Here is a 22,500-nt window from a genome sequence, read left to right as displayed (position 1 = left end):
AGTACGCCACCATCCGCAAGGGCCTGGGCCAGACCGAGCAGCAGTGGGACGGCACCGTGCAGGGACTGGTGGGCTCGTACGAAGCCTACGAGGACCTGATCAAGAAGTCCCAGGAAGGGAAGGACTTCTACGAAGACCTGGAGGACAAAGCGTCGCGTCTCCTGGACAAAGCAAAGACTTTATGTGAGGCGAGGGCGGAGGACAGAAGGCCTACCCTGGAAAGGTAAGGCAGGCCTGACTGCAGGGGGGGGGGGGGGGGGCTTTGACATAGGCAAAGTCGTAGAAAGCAAAATGTGTCCTCAGAAGAGACATTTCTTGTCTCTGGTCTCTTGTCCCTCCTTTCCGTGTCATTCTGTTGATCTCTGTTGTTTGTGCCCCCCCCCCCAGAGAGACCCAGAAGAAGCCCCCAGCACGCCCGACAGCAGCTAAGCCCTCCCTGAAAGCGAAGGCGTCGGATGTGGACTCGGCCTGCTCCAGCCTGGAGGACCAAGAGTTAGCCCAACTCAGCGCAGCCATCTTGGCACTAGGGGGCGATCTACCCGAGGAACTCCGCAGCCTCCCTCCGGACGTCCCTTCCTTTCCCACCTCTGCAGCTCGTCTGCCAGGTCCCGAGGCTTTCACCCCCCCTAACCCTAACCTGGGGGGCAGCAGCTCCCTGCCGTGGCCCGGCGCTCCGACTCGCTTCCCATCTCACCTCCCCCCCCCAGAGATGCTGGCACGGATAGCACAGTTTCCTGCTCGGGGGCCCCTCCCCCAATGTCCAAGCCCGGCGGCTATGCCAGGCTATCGGCCGCCCCCTCCTCAAGCCCTACGCCCTGTGGCCCCCGCCCCCATCGCCGTGGACGGCGTCCCGGTGCCGGCCCCCGGCTACGGCCCGACGCCGCATCACCCTGTCCTACCTGCAGTACCAACCGGCTACACGGTACCCCCACAGTTGGGGGCGTACCCCCACTTCATGCCCCAACCAGGACTGCCCTTCCACGCGTCAGCCCAAACGATAGCACCCAAACCGCCGCAGCGATACCCCCAGCCCGTCGGGCAACCGGTGCCTCAGAGATACCAGCCCGGACCTCACCCCCCCCCTCAGAACCAGCAAGGCTACCCGCATGGCTACATGCCCCCACAGTACCAGCAGGCCTTCCCGGGGCATTTGCACCAAAATGGCTATCAGCCCCAGCCTCAGATACCCCCATATCAGACTCCACAGGGCTACGTGCCCCCGCAGCACCCTCAAATGGTGCCAGGCCCCATGCCCCCAACGCCTCAGGCCTACCTGCCCCACCCCACCCACCAGGTGCCCCCTGGACTCCCTCACCAACACATGCTGCCCCATCCGCACATGCAGATAGCAGGTGGCCCCCGAGCACAAATGCCCCCCGTGAGTCAGCCACAGAGCTACCTGCACCCCGCGAGCCGGCCTGTACCCCCGACTCTGCACCCACAGGTGCCCCCCGCCCCCCAACCTCATCTGGTCCCCGGTCCCCAGGTCCACCTGCCAAGGGGCCCATTGCCACATCAGCCCCACCTAGTCCAGGCCCTGATGCCGAACATGCCCCAGGCTCCGCCCCCACATGCTGCCGGCGTGTGCTACCCTGGGGGGGCTCCAGTAATGCCACAACAACCCTTGGCACCACAGCCTGCAGCTCCCCAGCAGCCCAAGCCCCCCCTCCCCATGATCCACCCTCAGCCCGCCCCCTTGTACCCTTCAGCTACGGGAGCTAATGTACCCCCCCCAAATACCCCACAGCAGCCCGCTCCCATGGGCCCCCACATGATCCAACCCTCTCCAGTGTCTCAGCCACCCAACACTGCCCCTCCTTCCCCTTCGCCTGCCCCCCCTCCCTCTCCCTCCCCAGGACCAGCTTCTCTGGGGCCGACCCCCCAGCAGAGACCCACACTAGTGCCGACCCCTGGAGGCGCAGCCCCGCCCTCCACATCGCTGTTTCAGCGCCAGAACTCAAGCACCGATGACCTCCTGTCTTCAAGCCCCGAGAGCCAACCTGGGGGCCCCAAGGCCCCCCCCACGAACGTCCTCCAACCCACCAAAGCGGATCCGCAGGACGGAGAGCGCCGAAAGAAGAGCGCCCAGGCCGTCCTCCTGATCCAGGGCGACCCGTACCAAGCCCCCGAACGGGTTGCCCACCTGCACAGTGAACTGGACCGCTACAGGTCCCAGGTGGGGGCCCTGGGGCACCCCTCAGAGCACGAGGGCGGCCTGTCTGTGCTGGACGCCCGATGGAAAGAGCTGCAGGACCAGCAGGAGAAGGACGCCCGCCAGCTGTCCATCGCCATCGCCCGCTGCTACACGATGAAGAACCGCCACCAGGACGTCATGCCCTACGACCTGAACCGCGTGGTGCTGCAGTCGGGCAAGGACGACTACGTCAACGCCAGCTACGTGGAAGGCCTGTCGCCGTACTGTCCACGCCTCATCGCCACGCAGGCGCCGCTCACCGGCACGGCGGCGGACTTCTGGCTGATGGTGTACGAGCAGAAGGTGTCGCTGGTGGTCATGCTGGTCTCGGAGCAGGAGCTGGAGAAGGTACGGCGTTTAGCTAGCGGGGGTTTAGCTCGAAGGTACGGCGTTTAGCGTGACGGTACGGCGTTTAGCTAGCGGGGGTTTAGCTCGAAGGTACGGCGTTTAGCGTGACGGTACGGCGTTTAGCTAGCGGGGGTTTAGCTCGAAGGTACGGCGTTTAGCGTGACGGTACGGCGTTTAGCTAGCGGGGGTTTAGCTCGAAGGTACGGCGTTTAGCGTGACGGTACGGCGTTTAGCTAGCGGGGGTTTAGCTCGAAGGTACGGCGTTTAGCGTGACGGTACGGCGTTTAGCTAGCGGGGGTTTAGCGTGACGGTACGGCGTTTAGCTAGCGGGGGTTTAGCGTGACGGTACGGCGTTTAGCTAGCGGGGGTTTAGCTCGAAGGTACGGCGTTTAGCGTGACGGTACGGCGTTTAGCTAGCGGGGGTTTAGCTCGAAGGTACGGCGTTTAGCGTGACGGTACGGCGTTTAGCTAGCGGGGGTTTAGCGTGACGGTACGGCGTTTAGCTAGCGGGGGTTTAGCGTGACGGTACGGCGTTTAGCTAGCGGGGGTTTAGCTCGAAGGTACGGCGTTTAGCGTGACGGTACGGCGTTTAGCTAGCGGGGGTTTAGCTCGAAGGTACGGCGTTTAGCGTGACGGTACGGCGTTTAGCTAGCGGGGGTTTAGCGTGACGGTACGGCGTTTAGCTAGCGGGGGTTTAGCGTGACGGTACGGCGTTTAGCTAGCGGGGGTTTAGCGTGACGGTACGGCGTTTAGCTGGCGGGGGTTTAGCGTGACGGTACGGCGTTTAGCTAGCGGGGGTTTAGCGTGACGGTACGGCGTTTAGTGCTAGCGGGGGTTTAGCTCGAAGGTACGGCGTCTAGTGCTAGCGGGGAGGTACGGCGTTTAGCTAGCGGGGGTTTAGCTCGAAGGTACGGCGTTTAGTGCTAGCGGGGTTTAGCGGGGAGGTACGGCGTTTAGTGCTAGCGGGGGTTTAGCGGGGAGGTCCGGCGTTTACGTAGTGTCGTGCGATTCCTGGACGAATCGTTCAAAACCCGTGATTCACTTTACCGAATCATGAGTCATGATTCTTCTTCCCCACTGAGTCGTTCACTGACTCGTCCCTGCTACCGCTAGTTAGCTGCACAGCTAACTGAGGACACCAATCAGTATATTACTGCTGTTCTAACATACCTTGTAGAAACATGTCGAGTTAATCACTGTAATTGTGAGAAAAGCATCGATTCATGTTTTTTTAATGAACTACCCATTCCCCTGGTGAACCGTCCCGCTCGCTACAAGCTAGCATCGGCTTAGCTGCGCTCACAAGAGAGTAGGTGCGTTTACACGGACAAAATGTCTTTATTCCGATCAGAGTTCAGAGTAAAATTGTGATCCGGTGCGCCGTGTTCATGGACCCTAAAAATCCGATCCGATTAGGATTTGCGTGTTCATGCATCACACTTTTGATCGGAACAGAATATTCTGACATGCGCAGTTTGACCAAAAGCACCGGAAATGGTAGAAGAAGAAGCGTAGCGTAGCAACTTCCGCTGTAAACAAATCATCGCTCCGCGCTTTTCTGCGTGAAACGTCAGCGTTATTTCGCTCGTTTTCCCCGTTTGCGCTTTTAGTTTCCTCCTTTAATGTCTCCGGAAACATGTTTGTCTCAGATATTGACCAGTTCTGTCTTCCGCCCGCCGTGCTTTTCGCTCGCTCTGCTTCAACTAGCTTCCGGCAATAGCAGTAGCACGTGTAGCTGACGTCACAGACATGCGCAGTAAGGACGACTTGTACCGATACATCGGAATAAGTGTTTTCATGCGCCCTGACCGGGTCACAAATCGGTATAAAGCACCCCTCTCCATCGGGATAGGATTGTGACCGGATCAGGCTGGATTGGGTTAGACTATTCCGGTTAAGGTGTGTCCATGAAGCATTTTTATTCCGATCAGGATTTTAACCGGGTTAAATGTGTCCATGTAAACGCACCTAGTGGTTCAGTGAGTCGCTCACCCCCCCTCCCCGCAGCACAGCGAGTCACTGAACCGGACTCACTAACCCCCTTTCACTCGACTCGAGCCTGGGGGGGGCCCTTCCTCACCGGAGCCGAGGGGCTGCTGCCCCGCCCGTTCTGTTTGTCTCACAAGGATCAATAAGAGACTAAAGTAAAATCGATATTCAGTCAGTTAGTCCGCTGATTATTCTGAAGATAAACTTTAGTGTCCGGACTTAACAGAAACTATTTAATGCCGCCTTTTTATTATATAATTAAAATTAAAAAATATATTTTTGGAATATTGGCGGAAACATAATGAATGGAACAAAAAAATATTTTTTTTCCCTTTCAGAACTCCTGATCTTTCCCTCTTCCCTCAATGACATTTATTGTTTCCCTGTTTCAATCAGCCGTTTTAGCAGCATCAATCGGTAGCAGGTGAAACTTGTATTCACAGTATATTTATACGCAGCTTCTGGGTAACTGACTCAGTGACTCATTCAAACCCGATTCAGTAAAAAGAACCATAGTTCCCATCACTAGCGTTTACTGCTAGCGGGGTTTAGCGCGACGCGCCCCCGTCTGGTTTTAACCTCCTCTTCCTGTCGCAGGGAAAAGTCGTCCGCTACTTCCCGACGGAGCGCGGCCAGCAGCTCGCCCAGGGACCAATCACGCTCAGCCTGACCACGCAGAAGGCGACGCCCACGCACGTGGAGCGCATGATCAGCCTGCAGTACCGTGACCAGAGCCTGAAGCGCACCGTCGTCCACCTGCAGTTCACCTCCTGGCCCGAGCTGTGAGCCCCGCCCCGCCCCGCCCCGCCGCCCGGAGGTCGTACGACTCGGGCGGCGTTCTGCGTTCTGAGGTCTCGTCTTTCTGCGTCCTCTCAGGGGTCTTCCTGACAGCGAGAGCAGCCTGCTGCGCTTCATCCAGGAGGTCCACGCCCACTACCTGCACCAGAGGCCCTTGCACACACCTGTCGTGGTGCACTGCAGGTGAGCGCACGCGTACGTCGTTACACAATCACACGAAGAAGAACCGTCGGTCAACGCGATCACCGCGACCTCCAACCTCTGACAGATAAATCTGTTTGTGTGACTTAATCTGCTTCGTCACGACGCCATCTTGTTTGTCCGTCTCAGCTCCGGCGTGGGACGCACCGGCGCCTTCTGTCTGCTGTACGCCGCGCTGCAGGAGCTGGAGGCGGGAAACGGAATCCCAGACCTTCCCCTGCTGGTGAAGAAGATGAGACAGCAGAGGAAGAACATGCTGCAGGAGAAGGTAGGAAACACGGCGCCACCTGGGGGCGTGTTTGATCTCTGACGGCTTCGACGGGTAGAAGAACCTCTCCTCCTTCTGCAGCTCCACCTGAAGTTCTGCTACGAGGCCGTGTTGAAGCACGCCGAGCAGGTTCTCCAGAGACACGGCGTCGCCACCGCCCCCTGCAGCAGGAACGCCGCCACTGCAGCCACCAAGGTTAGACTGTCCAGCAGGCTTTAGACCCTCCCACCGTTCACTGCAGAGTTCTTTATTCGAGTGGATCTGGTACGCCCTCGCCCCGCCCCGGGGGGTGGGGGGGTCCGGTTGTCATTTGTGTTTTACTGTTCTTCACTGTTGCTGTCTGCTTCATGAAAGGACTTTAGCGTCTCTTCTGGATCGCTGCCTTTAGCTGTAGCGTCTCTTCTGGATCGTTAGCTTTAGCTTCTCTTCTGGATCGCCGCCTTTAGCTGTAGCTTCTCTTCTGGATCGTTAGCTTTAGCTTCTCTTCTGGATCGTTAGCTTTAGCTTCTCTTCTGGATCGCTGCCTTTAGCTTTAGCGTCTCTTCTGGATTGCTGCCTTTAGCTGTAGCTTCTCTTCTGGATCGTTAGCTTTAGCTTCTCTTCTGGATCGTTAGCTTTAGCTTCTCTTCTGGATCGTTAGCTTTAGCTTCTCTTCTGGATTGCTGCCTTTAGCTTTAGCGTCTCTTCTGGATCGCTGCCTTTAGCTGTAGCTTCTCTTCTGGATCGTTAGCTTTAGCGTCTCTTCTAGATCGTTAGCGTCTCTTCTGGATCGCTGCTCCGTGTAACTATTGGAATGTTGGGATTCTGCACGGTCCGCTCGGATGAGGCGCTCCTTCCTTCCTTTGTTTTATTTGCTGTCCCTTTTTTAGTGAACATCTCTCTCTCTCTCTCTCCCCGTCGGCAGCCTTACTCCAGACAGGAATCCCAGCAGGATCTGGTCCTCGGTGGCGACATGCCCATCAGCTCCATCCAGGCGACCATCGCCAAGCTCAGCATCAGGCCCCCCAGCGCCACAGATCCGGCCATGGAGGCCCCCTTTGTCCTGGAGGAGCAGGTCGGAACCATCTCTCCGGACCTCGACTCGCTGGGTGAGGTCCATCTCCAGGATACCAGTCCACCCACGGATCCGCCTCTCGCCTCCCCCGCTGAGGCTCAGCCGCCCAACGGCCTCGATGCTGCCTCCCCCCGTACGTCGCCGGTCCACCAGCCAATCCCAGAGGCGACGCCCAGCGTCAGCCCGCCTCCTGCTCCGTCATCCCTGGAGCTGCTGGCCTCGCTGACCCCCGAGGCCTTCTCCATGGAGGGAGGGGGCAAGGGGAAGCAGCGGGTGACCAGGCAGAGCTTCTTGCAGCCGTCCGAGGGTCAGGGTCTCCACGGGACACGGGGGGAGGGAGGCGAGGACCCGCTCAGCAGCCTGGACCCCCTGTGGAGCCTCAACAAGCACTGAGCGGTCGCTGCCTTTCTATTTTTGACCACCAGGGGTCAGCAGAGGCCCGGCTTCCGGGGCCAGATCGCTACGCTATTCCTTCCGACGAGCTTTTCTTCTTTGTATTCTGATTCTGCACTTCCAGCACCGAAACAATCCTGGCATGGACCCCCCACCCCCCCCCCCCCCGACGGGGCAACCGGAATAACGGACACCTGAAGTCGAAGGAGCAGGATGGGACGGTGCTCGTTGTCACGGTAACCCAGAGCATCTTTAGTTCACCTGTAAATATAAACCAATCACTAATCATTCATCAGTGTGGAGACAAATAAATCAAGAGACAGAAAACTGTCGGCTCAAAGCCTCTTTATTTGAAAATTAGTAAAAAGTCTCTGTTACAAAATAGTAACTAAGTTACTTCCAGTGCTACAGCCTGCGTAGATTGTAGACAGCCAATGAGAGGAGGAGGAGGAGCTTCACCGTTTCTTCTCCCTCAGCCGGAGGGATCAGACTCCTTGAGCTCCGGCGGATCCGTCCCAGAGTACACATGCAGATGCCCCGCCCACTTACACCCCCCTTCGCCCTCCTTAAAGGAATCGTTCGACATTTTGGGAAACACTTTCTGGAGGAAAGCATGTTAGCTTAGCACAGAAACCGAGGATAGAAGCATCGTAGCCAATCGGAGGCATCCGGGATGGTGATTGCGTCACAAAAAGGTCGTACGCTTAGCCTCTGACCTTTCCACCAGAAAGTGAACGTTTCCCAAAACCTTAAATTCACATCGCTAGAAAACAGAAGTAAACGGTAAAACAGTAAGTGATGCTCAGCTTCCCGTCTCTAAACACATGGAGAGAAATGTTTCCTTTTATGCAGTCAAACAAAAAAGGGATTTGTGGGCAAAAATAATGTTTTTGTTTGACCGCATAAAAGGAAACATTTCTCTCTATAAAAGCCGTTTCGCTACCGTTTACGACGTCAAAGCTAATAAATTAACAGGTTCAGATAACGGGGGCGCCGCCACCTTCTCAAAGGTTCAAAGCGTTTAGTGCAGTTGGTCTAAACCAGAGCCGCAGCGCTAGCATTAGCAATCGAACCGTCATCCAACTGTGCATTGCTAATAAATAATCCATTTACATATTAAAAACAACCCCCCCCCCCAGTAGTCTTGCCTTAAAAGGGCCTGAATTCATTCATTCATTCGGACACACACACACACACACTACAGCGGGAATATTGATGAAAATAAGGAAGCCGTTTCGTCTTCCTCTCTGGGCGGGTGGAGTTGTAAAGAAGCTCCACCCGTATCAGCAGCATCGAGGGCAGGGCCACAAAACAAACACACACCCCCCCGGACCCCGCCCCTCAGTCGAGCTTCTCCAGCACCGAGGGAACGTACACCAGGCTGAGCTCGCTGCCGAAGTCGCAGATGATGGCGGCGTCGTCCAGCACCAGCAGCTGCCGGACGGCCTGCCCGGCGCTGCTCTGCCCCAAGTAGACGGTCTGCAGCAGGTCCCCGAACTGAAGGTCCCAGAAGGACACGCAGCCCTGCCCCCCCGTCACCAGCAGCGACCCGGAGATCACGCCCAGGCTGGCGCCGCAGCCCACGTCCTGCACAGGGGGGGGGGGTGAATAAACGCCGACGCAGCGCACTCCCTGCTGATTGGCCGGCGCGGCATACCTGCTGGATGGAGTAGAGCTTGTCCCCGGTCTTGCGCTCCCAGACGCAGATGAGGTCGTCCAGCCCGGAGCTGATGACGCAGGGGTTAGTGCAGACCAGGGAGGTGACGTCGCCTCGGTGGCCGTAAACGTGGCTGACGCGGCTCCCCGTCAGGACATCCCACAGGCAGATGGCGCCGTCCTGCCCGCCGCTCGCCAGAACCATCTGTAGAGGAGGCGGAGAGGGTCAAACGCTCCGTAGACTGACTCCGAGACGCCGTGTCCGTCTCCTTGGCCGACCTGGTCGATGTAGATGGCGGTGACCCCCCCAGAATGACCCTGCAGGGTGAAGAGGCAGCACGAGTCCTCCAGGCGGTAGATCTGAAACAGCAGAAGAAGAAGTCGCCGCCGGGATCCCACCACAGACATCGACTCGGGCGCGGCGTCGACGCGGCGTTACCCGGACGGTGTGGTCCTGGCTGCCGGTGACGACCCGCCCAGCCGCCGCTCGCAGCACCGTGATTGGCTTCTGGTGAGCGCACTGCACGGAGCGCGTCAGCTGACAGCTGATCACGTCCTCGCTGCTGTAACAGGGGGAGGGGGCAGCGTTGCCCCGCCCAGGAGCTCCTAAAGGAGGAGGAGACAGCGTCAGGTCAATTAAACCTGGCTTCAGAGAGGAACCACGGCACCCCCGGAGCCTCACCGCGGTACTGCAGCAGGCACAGAGGTTGGTGGATCTCCACGGCGAAGAAATCCAGAGAGCCGTCGAGCCGAGCCGCGACGATCCTGAGCGGGAAACGCGGCGCCGCAGCGTTAGCGACCGTCGGCGCGGCGGGACGGCGCCGACGGTCCGTCTCACCTGTTGTTGAGGAAGGCGAGGGCCGTGATCCCGGACACGCCTTCGTCATTGCTGCAGCGTAGCGACCCTTCGACCGCGTCCCACAGCTGCAACCAGACACATTTACGTGGTTAGCGTGCGGCCGGGGCGGGGCCTCAACGGCCTCCTCCCTCACCTCCAGCTTCCCGCTGCTCCTCCCGGCAGCGATCAGATTTCCTCTCAGCTCCAGGGCCCAGACGGCGCTGTCCCAGTCCGCCGCCGCCGCCCCAGAGGAGGGGGCTACGAGTCCAGAGTCCCCCAGGCTGGGCGTCCTCTGGAGCAGCGCTCCCGAGGGAGGCGAGGAGGAGGAGCCTGAGGAAGGAGAGGGGTAGGTGGAGGGTGACGGCGGCTCATGCTCCATGTAGGCGCGCTCCACCAGGCCCCCGAAGTCGAAGCCCCCCCCGGGCGGCGTGGGCAGGTGGGACGGGGGCTGGAAGGTGAAGTTAGTGTCGATGAGCGGGGTGAGGTCGGGCTGGTCCGTGAACAGAGGCCGCCGGGTGGGGGCGGCGCGGCGTCTCAGGGGGTACTCGTCCTCCGAGGGGGCGTCGCCGGCGATGGGGGGGACGTCAGAGACGAAACACTCAGACTCGTCCCAGCCGTCCCGCTGCTCCCAGCAGCCACTGCTGCTGAGGGCGAAGCAGACGGGACGGTTCACACCCGGGTCAGAGGACAACGCTAAGCCCCGCCTCTCTCACCTGTTCTTAGGGATGACGGTTAAACAATCGCCGGTCTGGGCGTCCCAAACCAGAATCTGTCCCGCCAGGCAGCAGCTGGCCAGCAGCATCCCGTCGCTGGCGAGACACTCGATGTCCTGCGGGACAGGAGGAATCAGGCCAATCAGCTGCAGCGAGGGGGCGGAGTCAGCGCCTCGCTTTCCTCACCATGCTGTGGCCCCTCAGCAGCAGAGGCGAGGTCTCGCTGACGGGTGGCGAGTAGCCGTAATCGTCACAGGGCAGGTCCCCCCGGCGCCGGCGACCGTGGGCGACGCCGTTCTGGCCGTAGTTCCGCGGGCAGAGAACCCGGTAGAGGCAGAAGAGCAGGAGGACCAGCAGAACCCCCGCCGCCAGGCCCAGAGCCGCCACCCTGAAGGGAGGGGGGGGGGGGGGGACAGGTAAGCCTCACGGGGCCGAGCAACAACAAACAAACGGTTTATCAACCCGATGCCACAGACATTAAGCCCCGCCCAACACGACACGGTCCTAAAATGTCTAAAACCCAGAGAGGAAATCCATCAACAAGACAGAGAGAGGCCTGGGCGTGTCCTCACAGCGCTGACCCCGCCCACCGTGTGACTCATCCTACCCGGAGAACGCGTCCCGTCGCTCCGCATCAACCGTCCAATCAGCTCTGATTAGGGCTGCAGCTTATCGATTATTTAATTTGATTGATCGGATACAAATACATGAAAGTGTTTCAGAATATTTTTAACACAAACAACGTTTATATTAAATACGCCGTTTAAGAGAGATACGAGGGACGGTAACCACGGCAACGCCCCACTCAGGAGACCCGTGCGTCTGTGTGCTGGACCAACTTGTAGAGGGTGAGGTCCGCCTGCAGGTCTGCAGACACCTTGGGGAGGGGTGGGGGGCGGTGCTTGGTGTCCTGGGGGTGTCGCGTCTCGATGGCGTCCTGGGGGCTCAGGTGAACGGTGACGGGAATGACGGGCAGGATGCTGATGTACCTGAAACGGGACAGAGGGCGCGTCACCCCGGGACCGGATTGGGGGCCGCCCCCCCTCCCCCCCCCCGGTCCACTCACCTCTTGGGCAACGTGATGTTGTAGTAGCTGAAGAGCGAAGGCCAGTGTCTGAAGGAGAGCCGCCTCCACCCCTCCTCATCCTCCGCCCCCCAGGTGATCTGGGACACGGCGGGGGGGGCGTGGGGGATGGCTCCGTGGTGGCCCTGGGACTGGTTCTCAAGCAGAGGGGTCGGATCCGGGGGGGGGCGGATGCTGAGGGTGCTGGTGGGATCTCCTCCACGGAAGACGGGGGCTACCCCCAGATGGGGGGGCAGGCCGGCTCCTCCGGGATCTCCCAGAGGGCTTTGCTCCGACACCTGCGCCGCCAGAAAGGTGCGTATCCCGGCCGGGTCGGTGTAGACGAGGATGCCGATCCAGATCACGGTGCCGGCCTGAAACAAGCGACCGGTAATAACCGACCGGTAATAACCGATCTGTAATAATCGACCGGTAATAACCGAACTGTAATAACCGACCGGTAATAATCGATCTGTAATAATCGATCTGTAATAATCGACCGGTAATAACCTATCTGTAATAATCGACCGGTAATAACCGACCGGTAATAACCGACCGGTAATAATCGACCTGTAATAATCGACCGGTAATAACCGATGTGTAATAATCGACCGGTAATAACTGACCGGTAATAATCGATCTGTAATAATCGACCGGTAATAATCGATCGGTAATAATCGATCTGTAATAATCGATCTGTAATAACCGATCTGTAATAATCGATCGGTAATAATCGATCGGAGGCTCTGCTGCGGTTACGGTTTAGAGTCTCACCATGATGATGCGCTGCGCTATCCGCGTGCGGGCCAGGAAGAACACCACGCGCAGCCTTTTGGGAAGCCTCAGGGTCCGGAAGGCCGGCGTCTGCAGGGTGATGGTGTGAGGGGGGGGCCGCGGGGGAGGGGGGACCTCGCGCGGGCGCAGGGGGCCGGGCTTCTGCGGCGGAAGGCCTGCCTCGGCTGGTAGACGGCGGTTCAGGTCAGCCAGCTGTGGGGAAGGCGACCATTTTATTCAGGCCTGCTCCCCGATTGGTTAAAATCAATTGATCCATTTTATGATCTACTCAAGACGACGCCGCCCGGCAATCTCCAACGAAAGTTTTCAGTGTGTGTGTGCGCGTGTGTGTGCGCGCGTTAGGGACACAATAACAGCGCGTCTATAAGAAGCGCAGGTGTGTGCTAACGGTTAGCATCCTGCCCCCGCGCCGCAGAGCGACTCCTCACCTCCATGCGTCGGATGTCGATGGACAGCACCGTGGTGAAGAAGAACATCTGCAGGAAGAAGTCCGACACCAGACCCACAACGGCGAACAGACAGAACTCCTGCCGAGGAAAGAACGCGGCGGCGGCGGGAAATGAACACAGGAGTGCTATCCCGTGATACGGCCGCTAGCTGCTAGCTAGCGTGACGGCGCCGTACGTCGTTCACAGTATTTGCGTTACCTGGATGGCCGGCACCAGCGTGAAGTAGCCAATGAGGATGATGCCCAGCTCGGTGGCCATGTTCTTCATGATGGACCAGCTCTCGCTGCTGAGGCCTGAAGAAGACGAGGAGAGTTCTGACTGAGCATCGACCCGACCCGAAACACAAACGTCTCCCGCCTCACCCTGAGCGATGCGCAGTTTGACCTCGAGGTCGACGGGGGTGGACACCACGGACTTGGTGAGGACCAGGACGTTCTCCAGGCCGATCACCACCACCAGGTAGGGAAAGATCTCCCTGCGGACAGAAGACACGTCGTGAGCGGATCCGACCGGATCCGACCGGATCCTCGGCGGCAGCTGCAGCGGCGCTCAGAGATTCATCAGGAAGCATTTAAAGATCAAACGATGTTTTACTGCGCCGGGTCCGAGGGAACATTGCATCACGTGCACTTTGTAACAGAGGCGCATAATAAACACACAATGTGTGTGCGGCAGCCGCGCACGTGGAGCTAACACGAGCGCGCCGCGACCTTCGTGTGTGTTTACGCAGGTCAGCGCTGTCACGCCACGGCTTCTGCTTCCTAACAACGCTGAAGCGATTGGACCGCAGCTCAGAATCGATATGGTTCTATCCCCGCCCCGAGGCGACGGCCACGCCCACCGGCCACGCCCACCGGCCTCATCTTCATCAGCGAGGTCGGCTTTGACTTTCTGCCTACCGGCTGGAAACTTTAACGCAAGTCGAGGGAGAGGGGGGGGGGGGGGGGGGGGGGGGTTAGCTCCTCCTCCTCCTCCAGACCTTCAATGTATATTATACGTAATATGTATTACTATTAGCAGATAGTAATACATATTACTATTAGCAGATAGTAATACATATTACTATTAGCAGATGGTAGTCACGTTTCCTGTTCTGGGCGGGGCAAACCGGATCAAAGGGTGAACAAACGCGTCTGTAGGACAGCCGCTGGCGCTCCTACCCGCCGTTGAGCGTGGGCGTCAGGCCGAAGAGCGTGCAGAGCCCCACGGACATGAGCAGCGAGCTGAGGACCGTCACCACCGCCGCCAGGGCCAGCCCCCACTTGGACTTCACCAGGTCGATCTTACCTGCAGGGAGGAGGAGCCAGCGTGAAGCGTCTGAGGTAACGCGGCGCGGGCTGGGATGAAGGGAACATGGCGGCGGGACTGACGTGTGGAGAAGTAGATGTAGGCGAACAGGATGATGTACGTGGTGACGAGCGGGATGAGCTCCGCCACGCCGATCTCCTCTTTGAAGTGGACGTGGACCATGTGCTCGTCTCCCAGGCTGCAGTTGGCCGACGGGTGGAGCTGCTTCAGGCGGGAGCGCAGGCTGCCCAGGAACCTGAATAGCAGCGTACGCGGAGGCGAACGCCATCAGCAGCAGTACGGGCCGCGGCGTGCCGCCATTTTGACGGACTCACCCGGCGTCGTAGGTGGACAGCACCACGGTGATGGTGTACGTCACCACCCGCTTCCTGTTGTAGAGGCTGACGCCGGTGTACTTCCCGGGAACGCCGAACAGCAGGTCTAAAGACAGGGAGCGTGTGGATTAGCGTGCTGGAAGTCGCCGATCGGCCGCCGGCCGCCGGCCGCCGCCCACCTCGCAGCGTGGCCGACGTGTGCAGGCCTTTGGGCTCGTGCTTCTGGATGGTCTTGATGGGGTCGGGGTCCGAGTCGAACAGCTCCCGCTGGTTCTGCCAGTAGTTTCCCGGGGAGACGAGCAGGCAGCCGTGCTCGGGCAGCACCGACTGCATCCGACGTAACCGTGGGAACAGGTCGGTCACCTGGAGGCACAGCGACTCCAGACTGCGAGGCCCGGCGCTGCGGGAGAACACGGAACAGGATGCTCATCAGCGCAGAAAAAATAATCAACGACGCAGCGCGAGCCCGACCTTCAAGTTTACACAAGGTCAGCGGCGCCATCTGTTTGTGTTCTTAGTTCACGTCTCATTCTCGCATAATGTAGTAAAAGAAAATACAGGTAATACCAAAAGGAAAAGCTCGGAGACGTTTCTCTCCGCACAAAACACAGAGCGCTAATGCTAATGCTAATGCCTGTAGCTGTGATGCTACAGTGAAGAGCTAATCTAGCGACGTAGCATCTTTCTCACCAACCACGCAGAGACTGCGCTTGGTTTGTCTTTGCGCCCATTTAAGGTCGTTCCTTGAGTTCTCACCGGTCAGCATGGACGTGGTTCCGGATCTCCTCCAGCAGGCTAAAGGCGCGGCCCAGCGGCGAGCGGAACGCGTCCACCGGGACCAGGCTGCTGTCCCACGGAGACACCGCCGCCTTCACCAACACCTGCTGGATGTACGCCACCGGAGGACCTCGGTACTACGGCGGCAGAAACGATGAAGAGGACGGGTCATCGGGCAGCGCGGGCTAATAACGACGGTTATTCTGGGGGGGGGGGCGTCTCGTCCTACCCAGTCGGGCCGCTCGCCCAGGTCTCCCTGAGGCTCATGGGAAGGGACGCTGTAATCACGCACCCCAGTGGTGAATTCCACGGGACCCGTCCCGGGCAGAGGAAGCCTCAGGAGTGGATAACTGGGAGAGGTGAGAGGTGAGAGGTGAGAGGTGAGAGGGCGCATGAGAACGACTCAACGTACGGCCCGCGGCGGGCACGTCCACGCCCAACGGCCGCTCCCGGCGCACGCCATCGGTAAACCAGACAATCAAAAGGTGCTACACGTTTTGTAGCATTCAGCAACGAGACGGGGGCGTGAACAGACTCCCCGGTTTAAAACGAGCCCCCGGGCTTCAGAAATGACTCGCATTCAAAGCCGCCATGTTACTGGAGGGGGAGGAGCCTCCTCTCGCCTGCAGGTGATAAGGATCTGAGTCAGCAGCATGGCTGAATAACATTATCTTATCAGGCCGCCGTCTCGCCATTCTGCACCATTTCCTGCTCCTTTAGAAATGTGTCAGATACTTCTCCTCCCTCCCTCCCCAGCTCTCCGAGGTCACTCTACCTCCAACAAAGCCCTCTTTTGTTCGGCGCCCCCCCCCCCCCGTTCCCACGAGGCCGTTTTCTCGCAGCCTCTCACGACATTTCCGTGCATCAGTAGATCAGGGCGGCTGCTGTTAGCAGAATGCTATCTGCAGCTAGCACAGCTAGCACACCGTTTGATCTCAAGGTCCTGGTAAACAAAAACAAACATCCAAAGCGTTCCAAGCGAAACCGTTTAGATCTGAGATCCGTGTGTAACCTCGAACGGGCGCTCACCAGCAGGTGAGGATGCTGGCGGAGGTGAAGAGGATGATGGGTACTGGGTAGGACGCACACAGCAGCCCATGGCGGTAGAAGGCCGCCGAGATCCTCACTCTGAGCTGCTCGCGCAGCGTCATCCTGGAGGGCGGGGTCAACTCCCGGCCATCGGGAAGCGCCGGGTGGCCGAGGACGGTGCGGCGGGGGGCATCCAGGCACCTGGAGGGGTCGGAGAGGCGACATAGGGCGTTTAAAACGGCACAAACATTCCTGGAGCTCGTCTTTGAACTGCTTTTCCACGACGATTCCAAAACGATACGTTTAAACGAATCTTCAATTCAAGAAGGGAATAACTGGAGGGAATTATCGGAGCGCTGACATCCCATAAACGACGCTGAACAATCTCCAAACATGTTCGAGCAAAAGGATCGCCGTAGCGACGGCCTCGCCGGGAGGAGACGCGTCGCTCGCCGAACAGGCCGGGCGTGTTTGTCACGTCGGACACACGGCTCATTCACCAGCAGGGAAAAAAAACGAAACCTAAAACAGGGCGTCGACACATTCCAGCAGGAGGAAACGTCCGACTCCGGCCGAGGAGCGACGGCGTTCTCGTGTTTCTGTGATGACAAACGCTCTTTATCAATAAAGCTTTAAAGTGAAATAAGAATAAGCAGCAGATGAATCCACGCAGCTTTAACCACCAGACTATTTTAATCTGACCCGAACCCGAACCCGATCTCTGCTCCCGCCTCCGTTTGCTCAGCCGACGGGTCCAACACGCCTCATCTCACCTCATCCCATCTCATCTCATCTCATCTCATCTCATCTGCGTCCGTCGTCACAACATGTAACCGGCCGGCGCGGCACGCACGCCGCGGCGCGTCAATAATCCCGTTCACGCTGAAACAAAGACGCTTCTGTCTGGACGCTCCTCCACACGAGTCGGTTCGGAGGTCATGCCTGCGTATCGCTCCGGGTCGAGGCCGGTTCCGTCCCCTGAAAGCAGAGTCGCCGGGTAGCGAACACAGCGCTCCGCTCTCGGCTCTGCTTCACTCGCCCCCTCAGGGAGCAACGGAGACATTCCCTGGGAGGAATTAACCTCCGGAGTCTCTCGTGTGTCGTTATAAATACCCTATACAGAGAAAACAGCAACCTCCCGCCGGGCTCGTACGACGGGTTCAAAGGGCGCCGAGGTTCTGAGGGAAGGTCGAGTCCAAGCCCGGTCCCGTTCCTCCAGCAGAGAACTTTCTGAGAACGGCTCCATCTCCTCCGTCTGCCTGCAGGCTCAGCAGCATCCCTGTCAGTAAACTAATCCGGGATTGATCTGATCGGACTCCGGGCCCAAGGCCAGCCCTCATCCCACGCTCCGTGGGCAGGCCGTCCCGTTAGCCGTCCCGTTAGCCGTCCCGTTAGCCGTCCCGTTAGCCGTCCCGTTAGCCATCCTTCACAACTTCAGCGGCGATCACAAAAACAAAGAGCCGGTGTTATGAGATCCTCCGTCCAGCCAGACGGGGCTGGGATATAAATATAAACATGTTCCTGTTTAATTTTAACAAATGAATACGTATCAGCATCTCGGGATGAACACGATGGGAAAAGCACCTGCGACAGGAACGGCAGCAAAGAGCCCAGATATAGATTCCAACAGCATAATGGGAAATGTAGTTTAAATTAACACGCCACAATTGAGCATCCCAAGAGGGACTCTAGAACGCAGATATGACCGTTCCACAGAGCCTTCATCCGCGTTTAGAGCCCTGCTCCCGTGATCAATGGCTCCCATCGATCCCGCTGTAAATGTAGAATAAAGCTTCAAACGCTCAGGTGACCTATTACAGCCGGATTAGAGACACTCAGTTACCGCATTGTCGTTCTGCATGAAACGGACCGGCTCCCCAAATGAGATTTCTTTATTTGGGGGAAAGTCTCCACAGAAGCCGGGTTTTGCTTTTTAAACCGACACCGTGTTAAAGGCGGTGAAAGGTGAAGTAACCGTCCCGAGTAAACACGCCGGGGTGACGCCGCTGACGCAACCCGGAGGGTGACCCCCCCAGGACGGTCCTCAAACGAACGCACCCAAGAGACACGCTTCTGTGCGTAAACTAGCTGTGGCTAGCTAGCTAGAGCAACATCAGCTACCCGCGTCTTAATGAGTGTCAGCCCCCCCCCCCCCCCCCCCCGACTTTCATGACGCAAATGTTTTTTTATTTTTTACACTTAAAGATTTCTGTCGGAATTAAATCCCGAACTCAAACTTCCCGACTTTCCTCGCGTAATATTTGTGAACTGCGGGAGTGATTATTAGCATGCTAAGCTAACGTTAGCCGGGCGCGTGCCAGCGACCAGGTCGATGACCGCGTTAACAGCGTTCCGCAACCAAAACATTCTTTAAAGGACGCAGTTATTGCTTTAATGTGTTCGCGCGCGTACATTAAAGACACCCACTGACCTGTCATTATTTACACCTTATGCACCTGTAATAGCACGATGCTACAAACTAGCATCACAAGTGCCTGACTGGTTCGGATTCTTCGGGAACCTGCGTCTCCACATACACACTAAATAAACAGAAACAAATGAATGATTTATGAATAAATTAACGCCTGAAATGTCATTCTCCAAAATTAACGGGTTAGTTCGGTTTAACTATGAAGTGTCCGGATACCGTGAAGCCGACGGCACCGCCACGTTAGCGCCGAAGGTTAGCTAGCCGCGCACGGTGACGACGTTAAATTGTGCGATGCGGTCCGAGATAGTTGGTGGATTTGACATTAATACGAGCCTCGGAACCACCGGCGGGTACCGAGCACCTTGTCATCAGGCATTTCATCCGCTCCCATGCTCTCCGCCCCCCGCGAAGCTAACTTTAGCTACGAAGCTAGCTAGATGCTAGCGACTCGCAACGCAAGGTCTCGCCCACTTGCCTGGTTAAGCTTCAGGGAATCTGTTGCTGTCGTCCTTTCCGGTTAACCGACGAGCATCCGCCGTTATTCCTTTACTCTGGGACGGTAACTAAAGCCCGAATCGGTGCTCTGCTCGTGATGCTGACTGACAGTCGGTGCTTCTCGGAGCCCCGGCGAGACCTCTCTCCAAACCACAGCAGAGACGCCGCGACGCCTAGCGGGCACATGGAGTATGACACGACCTTGTTTCAGTTTTTATTTACAAACATCTAGTCCAATAAATTCTTACATCTTCATGTAGCTTTTGCGATCATTTACAACATAAGTTCGGTGACCTATTTTTGCGAGCAGTATTGAACCTGAAACCTTTTTGGCATGCTCAAGGCGAAGCATTCCACTGGACATGACATGTATTTCACAAGAGGGCGTCTCCGTTAGCGATACGCAGCCAGAGGAACGAGTGCAGCGACCCAGAATCAGGAGCGACATGACGCTGCGCTTGGAAGGTTCGTCAAGTTTACCAACCGAGAGTCAGAAAGCGAGGAACCGTTAGAGAACGGCGCTGGACGTCCCACGAGCAAAGAAGGACACTCCTTTATCCTGCACCTTGTACTGAAGGAGCTTCTTCTGCGCGTGCGGCCCGTCGCCTCTTCTCCTCCTCCAACACACTTCCAACTGAAATCAGATCATCGCTTTTGTTTCACGTGTATGTTCATAATCGGTGTGATCAGTAAATATAGTCTAATCGTGTTCAATCAGGGTTGGACACACTGCAGAAAAACCGCATACCTGCCCATGTATGTCCCTGCAGAAGCCCGTAGGGAGACCCTGTACGTGGAGAGAGAGGCTGCACTGGTGGGTCAAGCCCTTGAGAAGGCTCTCCGGCCCCCGGTCGCCTCCTTCGTCTGCCTCCTCCTCCTCCCCGTCACAGCGTGTCAGCATCACCACGTTGCCCTGCAGGAGCAGAGACGCTGAAGCTACGCAGGGACTTCACAGGTTTGTTATGTTGGGACAGGACAACAGGGAAGCTCCGGAACCTTCAGCTGGGAGCAGACGGTGGCTCGGCAGTAGTGGCTGAAGTCCAGCACGGCGCCGACGCTCGCCCCCAGACTCAACAGGACGCTGAGGTCATCCACCAGCAGCACCGGGGGCCCCCAGGCCTCCGCCCCATCCGCCCCGCCGCCGGAGGTGCTCACACTGGACCGGACAAACTCGTACAGACTCCTCAGGCCGACGGCAGGATCCCTGGAGCCGGGATAAAACCCGGAAATACAGCGGAGCCGCGGTTAGCCAACAAAAAAACGTGATGCAGAATGATGGAGAAAACTAAATACGACAGGAGACCCTAAAACCGGACAGGAAAAGGTGTTCGTACCTGAGAAAGTCCATGGCTCGGCCTCCTGCGCCGCTTCCTGGAGGAAGCAGCGCAGGAAGCGACTCCGTCAGTCCCTCAAGGAAGATCAGCTGGCCCTTCTCTCTGGCTTGTGTCAGGCCAACGCCCTGCAGACACACGCGCACACACACACACACACACACACACACAGGTCGGATGGAACCCCGTGTGATGGGGGGCGTGTGGCTGAAGTTTATGAGGAGAAGATGTGTCATGTTTTCTCTTCTTCCTACGCTCTAACGTGACATTTAGCAGCAGCAGACTCACCAACCTCTGGCTGATGGCGCTGTAGTGGCTGAAGGACTGCACCAGGCCCAGGAAACACACTCTGCAGCGCGCTGAAACGGAAAGGAGGCGCGTAGCTTCACTGTCACGCCACACCCGAGTGGGTGTAGCAGCTCGGAGACAGGTGATCACTCACCTCGCAAGTACAAAGAGAGGAAGTGGTGAATGAGGAAAGAGGCGTCGCTGCGCCTGTCTGACAGCAGGAGGAACTCTCCCTGCAGAGGGACAGAAACTGAGAGCATTAAGGGTCAGACATGGTGCGGCTAACCGTCGCTGCTACAGGGCACAGCGCCGGTAGCATGTAGCACAGCGCCGGTAGCATGTAGCACAGCGGCGGTAGCATGTAGCAAAGCGCCGGTAGCATGTAGCACAGCGCCGGTAGCATGTAGCACAGCGCCGGTAGCATGTAGCACAGCGGCGGTAGCGTGCAGCACAGCGCCGGTAGCATGTAGCACAGCGCCGGTAGCGTGTAGCACAGCGGCGGTAGCGTGTAGCACAGCGGCGGTAGCATGTAGCACAGCGGCGGTAGCATGTAGCAAAGCGCCGGTAGCATGTAGCACAGCGCCGGTAGCATGTAGCACAGCGGCGGTAGCATGTAGCAAAGCGCCGGTAGCATGTAGCACAGCGCCGGTAGCATGTAGCAAAGCGCCGGTAGCGTGTAGCACAGCGCCGGTAGCGTGTAGCACAGCGACGGTAGCGTGTAGCACAGTGACGTTTACTACGGTATTGTGTCATGTTGTAATTTATGCCACCCAAGTAAATAAAACGCTGAATGCTCACCTGCGTGAAGCTGTCGGGACAGGTGTTCAGGATGCTGTTGAGTTCTGCGTACATGTTGCTAACCTTGCTAGCTAGCCCAACTGTAAATAAAACAAACCAAACACTCCCTGAGAGAACTACGATGAGATAGTTTGCTTAAAGTATATCAAAATCATTCTTTAAAATATAACCAATGGGTTACGTTAACTTCAGATTCTGTACCTGCACACAATACTGAGACGATTCTCCTGGATGTAACAGTAAAGCTAAAGGTAATTAGCATGCGGTCAAAGATGGGTGAAAATGAGTTCTGAGGTCTCACTCTGAAGCAAAGAACCACAACTTACTGTCGATACAATTCTCGTTTCAGATTTATTTTTATTGAATCAACAATTTAAAATGAGAAAATATTTCTTATTTTAATCTCTACTTGTAATTTCATTTTGTAAATGGAAAAACCAACGGCCTTAGGTGTCCGACAAATCGTCTCCATCGGTGCGTGTAGAAATATCTTCAGTCATAGACGATCTTTGAATGGCATATCGACTTCCTCTGCGGGGTTTGGGCATTAAATTGAAGACAGCGCCCTCTGCTGGTGCGTTAATGCGTTTAATAGCAGTACAACAATGACGTTAAGGTATTCAATATTACTAAAATTACTATTTGCGGGAATTAAGAAATTTAAATCGTAACATAAAACCTAGTTGTCCTTTAAAAGGGTTTCTGCAAACATGGGGCAACGCATATGCTACTTATGCTGTATTTATTAATAAAAAGAGGAGGATGAGGAAGATCATTTCCTGCATATTCCTGCATTTTCAGGAATTATTGGAAAGGATTGATAATGACATAAGTTATATTTCCAGAACACAATGCGACATGAATGAATGATAGAATTAGCACCTAAATCTCGCTGCTCCCATCTATGTGGCAAAGGTCGGAATCAGCAGAGGGCAAACACATCAAGGCTGAAGATGCAGCAATCTGCATT

General features: G+C 57.0%; 3 protein-coding genes across 3 annotated transcripts in view; 1 reads left to right on the top strand and 2 right to left on the bottom strand.

Annotated features, from left to right (window-relative positions):
- ptpn23a (protein tyrosine phosphatase, non-receptor type 23, a) overlaps positions 1 to 7,566 on the top strand; it is a 13,011-nt gene extending 5,445 nt beyond the window's left edge. Inside the window, 7 exon segments of the mRNA XM_068755550.1 lie at positions 1 to 223; positions 388 to 2,542; positions 5,129 to 5,313; positions 5,408 to 5,512; positions 5,660 to 5,798; positions 5,880 to 5,993; positions 6,703 to 7,566. The exon segment at positions 1 to 223 is cut by the window's left edge and continues 109 nt beyond it. Of these exon segments, the coding sequence (XP_068611651.1) occupies positions 1 to 223; positions 388 to 2,542; positions 5,129 to 5,313; positions 5,408 to 5,512; positions 5,660 to 5,798; positions 5,880 to 5,993; positions 6,703 to 7,245 (3,464 nt within the window). The 3' untranslated portion in view covers positions 7,246 to 7,566.
- Positions 7,567 to 7,581: 15 nt separating this feature from the next.
- Positions 7,582 to 16,324, bottom strand: scap (SREBF chaperone). Its single transcript, XM_068755539.1, is given in 22 exon segments — positions 7,582 to 8,832; positions 8,903 to 9,106; positions 9,181 to 9,261; positions 9,341 to 9,507; positions 9,584 to 9,666; positions 9,740 to 9,825; positions 9,894 to 10,383; positions 10,432 to 10,568; positions 10,639 to 10,840; positions 11,292 to 11,441; positions 11,519 to 11,889; positions 12,290 to 12,502; positions 12,739 to 12,837; positions 12,958 to 13,052; positions 13,122 to 13,234; positions 13,920 to 14,046; positions 14,130 to 14,302; positions 14,382 to 14,487; positions 14,561 to 14,781; positions 15,138 to 15,295; positions 15,388 to 15,508; positions 16,188 to 16,324. Coding segments are annotated over 22 exon segments (3,765 nt in total). The 5' UTR covers positions 16,310 to 16,324; the 3' UTR covers positions 7,582 to 8,586.
- A 3,023-nt stretch (positions 16,325 to 19,347) lies between these two features.
- On the bottom strand, positions 19,348 to 21,584 carry elp6 (elongator acetyltransferase complex subunit 6). The gene is made up of 7 exons (XM_068760270.1): positions 21,531 to 21,584; positions 20,887 to 20,965; positions 20,733 to 20,803; positions 20,448 to 20,572; positions 20,110 to 20,317; positions 19,862 to 20,026; positions 19,348 to 19,747 (listed from the first exon to the last, which is right to left on the bottom strand). Exons 1-7 carry the CDS (start codon positions 21,582 to 21,584, stop codon positions 19,622 to 19,624), a joined length of 828 nt encoding a protein of 275 aa, XP_068616371.1. The 3' UTR covers positions 19,348 to 19,621.
- Between the last annotated feature and the right edge of the window lie 916 nt (positions 21,585 to 22,500).

The sequence above is a fragment of the Brachionichthys hirsutus genome, chromosome 3 (genome assembly GCF_040956055.1).
Source record: "Brachionichthys hirsutus isolate HB-005 chromosome 3, CSIRO-AGI_Bhir_v1, whole genome shotgun sequence".
Lineage (NCBI taxonomy): Eukaryota > Metazoa > Chordata > Actinopteri > Lophiiformes > Brachionichthyidae > Brachionichthys > Brachionichthys hirsutus.
This window is presented reverse-complemented; position numbering and strand designations above follow the sequence as displayed.